Source organism: Merops nubicus, unplaced genomic scaffold (genome assembly GCF_000691845.1).
Source record: "Merops nubicus isolate BGI_N331 unplaced genomic scaffold, ASM69184v1 scaffold21391, whole genome shotgun sequence".
NCBI classification, from domain to species: domain Eukaryota; kingdom Metazoa; phylum Chordata; class Aves; order Coraciiformes; family Meropidae; genus Merops; species Merops nubicus.
The window spans coordinates 53,669-61,361 of NW_008587888.1; the positions used below are offsets into that span (position 1 = coordinate 53,669).

A 7,693-nucleotide genomic window follows, 5' to 3' on the forward strand; every position below is an offset into this window, starting at 1 on the left:
TCTGCCTTCAGCTGTGTTTATTTCAGTCTTCACTGATTTTTGGAAGGGTTTGGTTTAACTGTAAGATTGACATGGAGGTAAGATAAAACCCCATCTTAACCATCAATCAACTTTACAACAGAGTTTAGGTTCCCAGAAGTGCTTTGATTCGAGCCTTGGCCTCCTTTTGCCCATCAACTGGCTGCCAGTGCTGCGGCCCCACGACGGGACAGCTTGGGGTGGCCACAGACCATTCTCCACGCAGGCACCCACCGCCTGCTTGACCATACACCTCACCTGCACTGAATTAAAGGAAACATCTGGAGAAGCCTGTACTTCTGCCCACTCAGCTCGCTAATAGAACCACATTGAAATTTCATTTTTCATTATTTATTTGCTATGAATAGATTACTGCCTGCTTGTCAAAAACAACTGCTTGCTATGCTACGACTAGTACAATCTGCCATCCCAACAAGCTGTTATACACAAAAGAATTGCTACTGAGACACCCACCTTAAGCAAAAAGGTCACAGTGTCACACTAGAGCTCCCTTAGATGAAATACTAACCCACTGGAAACTAGAAACATCCCTGTCAATGGTATTTAGGCATCAACTAAAAAAATACGACTCCCTCTTCCCCCTGGGAAAAAGATGAGACCTTTTTTATTGCCTTGCATGCTTAGAGGTCAACATGAAGACAACTTTCTGACTTTTCAGACGGCACGCCTACATCCTTTATAGGAACGTATGACTGGTGTCCTTTGAGCCAATTCTCATTGTCCATCTTAAGATCAATTTAGGGAGGCATGACTTGCAGCAGACAGAGTTCCTGCCAGCCCCATCCTGGATATCAATTAAGTCAATGCCAATTGCTTTGGGCATTCAAAAATCTCTACATTCACTTTCAACATGCTGATTTTTCCTGATGGACAATCCTGCATCAAATCTGCATTCCTTTGGGCTGGCAGGCTTCACTATAAGAGACAATGGGACTGGTCATATTCTTGATAAATTCATTAAGTCCAGATGTATAAAAAGATCATGGTTTCCCTTCCCAAAGAATACATTCACATGTTTTCAGTCATGGGTTTTAGATACGATGAATCTAGCAAAATCTGTTTTACTTTTCCTTTTCAGGGCTAGAAAGAGAGATTTTTTTTTTCTTTAGTATGCTTGAGCACAATATCTCTTTCTGAAGAACTTATTTCCACTGCTCTTCTCAAAGCATGTGGTATCAATAACCATTCCTGTATTCACCTGCATCAACAGCTAATGGAAGAATATTACCTGGAGACAAGCTCAACTGAGGAAAACACAAAACCAGACTCCTTTTGTCCAAATGTTATCTCTGCTACTGAAGTGACACCTACCAAGAGACCATATTTTAAATAAGTATAAATAACATTAATTAGAATTGGAGGAATGCAAGACCAATGAAATTCACCAGAACACAATTAACATGTTTTTTAAACAGTGTAGCAGTACTATTCATTTCTACAGCTAGTTCGTCACAATCCTGTTACCCTGCAAAGAGAGCTGTCCTTTCTTACAGTTGATTTAAATAATTTTGACTGTGCTGCTCGCAGCATCATTCAAAAAAACAAAATATTAATTTACAAAATAACCCATTCTCCATATTTATTATGACAAATAAAAATCTTAAATAAAACAGGCTTTCTCTCCCTTCTCTCCCCCCAACCCATCCCTCATTCCAATTTCAGGTAGCTTGGCACTGAGTAATTGAACATTAAAAAATCAAGTTTGTAGACTTCATACAGCTGCGATTGGTGCTCAGAGCTGATGTTCTGGAAGAACTCTGTGGTCATTTCGTCAGTAGTTCTCGTAGACTTTGCATAGGTGGGGAACTTCAGGTAGCTGCCTACTCCCGCCAGCTGGAGGATGTAGTTTGAATCCTCTTCGAGCGTTTCGTATTTTCCTATGAGGTCGTAGTGGATGTGGCAGGGGTGGCAGAGGGAGTACACAGTCTGCCAGTGCTCGTTGAAGGGCTCTTCTCTTTGGGTGTGCGGGTCGATGAGATACGCCACAAACTCTTCAAATTTCACATCATCGCCTTTACGCAGAGCTTCCTGGGTTGCGTTTTTCCTCTGCCGCCTCACAATTTTGGTGCCGTATCGCTTGTGGAAGGAAGTATTGTACTTCTGGGTGAACTTGTTCCTGTAGGCTGACACCAGTCTTTCGAAAGGCTCACGGACAAAGAGGAATTTCATGTAGTTTTTCAAGCGGTGATTGATCTCTGGGATGCTGTACTGGTTGAGGGTCTTCAGGTTTGAAGACACGTGGGCTTCATTGGCAGGGATTTCCATTGGATCGCTGTACTTGCCCCTTCCCGTCAAAACCATCATGACTCTCTTCCAGTTTGTGCAGGCCACTTTGGGAACATAGCAATAGATCATTTCATGATCTTCATCCACGACAAGGTGTTTGAGATCATTGGGTGTCAGCACACGGCGCTTCCTGCTAGAAACGCTATTTGCTCGGCACGTGTCTGTCACTTGGTCTCGTCTAATCTGATGAAGAATTGCTGTGTTGGACAACTGCAAAGAAAGCACAGGCACCAGTAAGTCAGGCAGCTGGGAAACCCTTACTGCCTTTTAGTTTATTATATAAATTCGTAGAAAAGTCGATTACTGCTGTACTGACCAGTTCATTCTGTGGGTAAGTAAAATTGTTCTTGTGCTAGAAGGTAAACTCTTTTTCTCTCCAAACTTCTAGATCCATGCTGCTTAAATGCTGTTCACAAAGTGCCCTGGGCTTCACCTCAAAGCCAACACAAAGGACCACAAGCCATCACACAGCCTGGTGTGTGATGGCTGTGGTGTAATACACTCTCTTCCTGAGATGGGGTCACTGCTTTCCTTAGTCCTGGATAAACAGGTTGCCCCTCCACCCTGCGGTCCACCCACAGCTACAGCAGTGCTGGACCCTACCTGACTTTTGGCTGTTGAGATGGGCTAGGACAACAACACAGTTGGAAAATTTGTCAAAATGAAAACAGGATGTGCTCTTGTTGCTGATGCCTTTTACAGTAGAGAATTTAAAAATCACAGCTTGTTTCTTGGCTATGACTTTGGCAGAAGAAAGAAAGCCCAAGGAGATTCCTGCTACTCCCTAAGGGAAACATTGACTCGGATACGATTTCTTGAAGACCAGGGAGAATACTAACTATCAGTTTGTGTCTCTGATAAAGCCATTTTGACAGACAAGGAAAGAGCGTGTGGCCCTGTGTTCAACCACAGCCCTTTATTAGTTTGTTAATAGCACCCTCACTTTCTGCTATTACTGCTACTGGATGTGTTGGAGAGGTTGGAATCTGTCACAGGGGGGACCTACGTGGCAGCTGCACAGAGATGGCCACTGTCTCGCCACCAGCTGCCACCTGTCCAGACTGTGTCAACAGCAAGAGTTTCTGCTATGGCAGGTAATAAGCTCCTCTGGGAAATGGGGAGTATTAGCCCAAGCAAAGGACCATGCTGACACAGGGCTCCTGTGTTTGGTCATTCAGAGCCACCTGAGGTGTCTCTGCATGGCACGGGGTTTTGCCATGCAGCCCTACCCTCACTGCTACAAACGCCTTTTACATCTTCTGAATAACTTGCACCAAAACAACAGGAGGAACATTTTGGTAATGTTATTTACATTTACTTAACACCACTTACCTGTGGATTTCAAAGAGCCTTTTGCTCAATAATTAGTTTAGCCTCAAAGCCAAGTATTAAGGCAAGTACTGACCTTGTTTGATCAGCAAGGAGGTCTGAGATTTCTTCCTTACACTGAGTCTTTAAAAAATATTTTTCTGTTACCTTCTAGTTAGGCTGACATGAATCACAGGACTGTATATATCTGCTATGGGGGTGCCTTTGGACATAGAGGTCTTCCCCCTTGCCAGTGTAATACCCTTGGCAAATGGTTTTGCACCAGCTTGGAGGTTCCTACTGAACTTCCAGTCCCTGCAGTCATAGATCAAATGTCTGCTTTCCATGCCAGTAGTTAGCCATGGTTCATATTTAAAAAACAACAACAACAACAAAACTCAAAGAACAAGATCCAAAAGCAAAACCCAAACCAAACCCCAAGACGGGACCAAGCCAGCTGTAGGATTTCTGAGCTTTGGCAGGAAAGGAGATGGAAATTGTATTGTTACAGACAAGCCCTAAGAGCCCAAGCTTCACTGTCCCAAGGGACAGCAAAAGCTTTTAGAACCTGTGAGCAGCAGACTCTCCCTCCCTCTGAGCTGTGGTGGGTTGCAGAAAAATGTTCTTGTGGGATGGGCAACACCAAGGGAACTGGTGCACCTCAAACTTGGGCAGCAGGATTTTTCTTCAGGACAGCATTTATGTGCCAAGCGTAGAAACCGTGCAGTTTGTACAGAGCCACCTACCACTTCTCCTCTGAATTCCTTGATACCTTCCTCATCTCATCTCTTTGGCTCCTTTGTTCCATAAAATGCTGGCTAATGGTTAAAACATGCAATAGCCCAGTGCAGCTCGTTTAGACAGCTTGGCTCGTCTTTTGTGCGTGTGTGGTATCCCCTTGAATACCTCCCAGGTGCACTTCAAGGGCAGTTTTGTGTTGTAGTCAAAGAGTTGAGAAGCCAGATGTGAAATGTGCTGCATGTTTCCTAGGAAAACTGACTGGCAGGGAGTTTCCAAAATAGGATGTTAGAAAGCAGTTGTCAAGACCACACAGGTTTTTCAAGAAAATTACTTTTTCTGTTAAAAAAAAAAAATCCCTATTTCAATTTATGTTGTCCTCAGAGAGAAACAGAACTAATGGTAAGTTCTGTACTGGTTAAAATTACCAGTGAATAATTTTCAAAGAAATAACCAAAACCCTATGCAGACACACAGACATAGGAATTGTCCTCTGCAGACAGAAAAAATGCTTAAATCTCTCCTCCTGAAGATTTTCATCAATGTTATACACCACTGTATTGCTGTTTGCCTCTGGTTTTAGAGTAAAAAAATAAGAAATGACTGAATATACTGCTACATTACAATATGTTAATGCACTGTATTTGCTCTTCTGACACTATTCTTGCGATACATACCAAATTAAGTGGATAAGATTCTATGGATTGTACTAGATAAAAGGTCAGATTTTGTAATCTAACAGTTGCTTCAGACCCTAATATGCAGATGAATCTTTGCAGAGCTGTGCATTGCTCCTGATTTCATTCCTGCATCAACAGGCTAAGCACTTCTTCCCCATACATTAACGTTAATGAGATTTTCAGACATTCAGAGGAAGGGGGGAAATGCAGCCTTAGTATTTGCAATTGCAAATACTACATTAAACTCACTTAAAAGATGATACTTGTGCATTCTGAAGTGGCACTTATCTCCCACTTTTTTTAACATGAAAGAAATATGAAGAAATGGCATACAAGTTTGGTCAACTACACTTACTAAGTATACACCAACACTCCAGGCCTGTCTGCTGGCACACAGAACACATATTAAATAGCATTGTAACACTAAATGGTATTGCCCTATTCTCATAAATTACAGGACCATTTGGTATGGCTGAGGGATGAAAGATCATGTAGGAAATAGAGTTTTGAAAGCTCTACTTCCTTTTTTTTTTTCCTTTCTCATTGACTTCAGCTTATTTAAAAAAAAAAAAAAGGTTAGTTTAATAACTGTCCTACAATGATGCAAAATGTTTAAAAAACCATTTTCTTCTGCAGCTGACTTACACTCCCAATGCTCCCAATGCACCCTGGAGGAGCTGAGGTATCTGCTTCCCCCAGAGCAGCAAATAGTCCTGCTGGCTCCCCTTGAGGTTTCATGATAACAGTCCTCTCACTGGAGGAGTGGGGGCCATATGAAAGCCACACTCCCCCTGACTCACCATGCACTAGTAAAAGGTCAGGTAAGGCACTGGAGAGCCTTTAATGGAGCTCCTGCAGAACCACCAATCTCTTCCTTGTAAGCTGCAAACCACAGAGGAAATGCTCCATGGTCCCCAGAACCTACAGCACCATGTGAAGTAAACAAAACAGCATTTTTCAAGTTTGACAGTTTGAAATTCATTGAATCATAGAATGGTTTGGGTAGGAAGGGACCTAAAAGATCATCTAGTTCCAACCCCCCATAAAACTATGTATTAATACTGAGTTATCTGATGCTAATATGGTTGCTCCTCATTTTAAGTTATACGCAAGGCTCTTAAGCCACAAAATAATTTTACTTCTGAAGCTGGCGAGGGGAACCGGGCAACGAATCAGATTACACAAAACTGGAACTACCTTCATTTCAACCAGAGGTCTTCTTGGGCTGTGAAAATGTGCGCACAACTAATGAGGAAAATAGACCCTACAGATTTAAGCAGACAGAGTTAAGATCCAAGGGATAAGACACCTTTAAACCCATGGATGGTGAAGGCCAAGTCAAACAATTAGGGCCGTGGATTGTCCTTCCCCAAAGATGTTATAGATTGAGCTGTGAAAGCGCAGCTGCTGCCTGGACACTGATTGCTGCATCAGTGGTCATTACCAGAGGTCCCTGCTGATCCTGCAGTTAAAGAAGGCACAACAAGTAATGGCCTAAATCCACCCCACTTTGGGAAAGGGCACTTTTAAACGTGTGCAGGTTATCCTGAGAGCAGTGTGGGGATAATGATAAAGCCAGTGCTCAGCTCTGTCCTCTGACTGTTCGACTTGGGACTTCAGCTGGGCATTTAAGGTTTTCCAAAGACATCTGATAAAAGTGTCTGTTCTTTCCTGAGAGGACTGACACCCCCATAGATGCACTTGATCACGTTTTTTTTTTCCTTCCTGCAGAAGTTGTAAACGGGGACAGAGAAGAAGGGCATGTCAAGATCAAAGTTTTTCTTCCTTTTCTGATGTAGAACTGAGTTGAACAGGGAGGCAACACGAGCAGCAGGAGACTCCCAAGATCAGCAGCATTTAAAAGAAGAAAAAAAAATCCCAGTAGTCTGGGGACACTCTGATACCAGAAGCTTCTCATAGCCATACAAACTAACAATGAGGGAGGAAAGCTAAGTCCAGAACACTCTGCTCATGTTGATGTCTTCAGTGCAGCAGCAGAGGGAGAAGTGGGGGGAGCTGAGTGTAGTGCACTACAGAATATCCTGATCAGAAACACACATGCTGATCAACCCATAGTCATCAACCCATGACATGCAAAGGTTATTCAAGGTAAACCACAGTAATGAGAGGGGAGGTGTTTTCTCCTGGTTACTTAGGCACAGCAGGATAAAATAATCTTTGAGGGCCTTTCCAAGCCTCATGGCCAAGCAGCAAGTTCAGGTTTAAACACCGGACGTTTTTAATTAATGTTTTTCTTCTGAATATAGTAGTGCACTGCAAACTAAGACCAAAGAGCAATCAAATTCACAGGTACCTGCACTGAAAGTATTTTTAATAGAAGGATGGAAATACTTCAGTGTCACTCAAAAACCCTATTAACTAAATTGTGTCTCACTATAAAAAAAGAATAGTGTGCAAAGAAGTATCCCACACATTTACAAAGCAGGATTTTATTTATTTCTACTGCATTGCCTGGAGCTGCTGCTAGTTCTGCACATTACTGTAACCAAGCTCCCAACCAACCTATGTTGGGAGTGCTAACATGACATTTGGACATGGGTAAAATGATCCAAATTAGTTTAGAGTGGAATGAGGAGGATAAATATTATGAATTTGGTCTCATGCCCTGCAAGATTGTTTTT

General features: G+C 42.5%; 1 protein-coding gene across 1 annotated transcript; it reads right to left on the minus strand.

Moving 5' to 3' along the window:
- Positions 1–1,097: 1,097 nt before the first annotated feature.
- On the minus strand, positions 1,098–5,789 carry CHST11 (carbohydrate (chondroitin 4) sulfotransferase 11). The gene is made up of 2 exons (XM_008949102.1): positions 5,697–5,789; positions 1,098–2,535 (listed from the first exon to the last, which is right to left on the minus strand). Exons 1-2 carry the CDS (start codon positions 5,787–5,789, stop codon positions 1,687–1,689), a joined length of 942 nt encoding a protein of 313 aa, XP_008947350.1. The 3' UTR covers positions 1,098–1,686.
- Between the last annotated feature and the right edge of the window lie 1,904 nt (positions 5,790–7,693).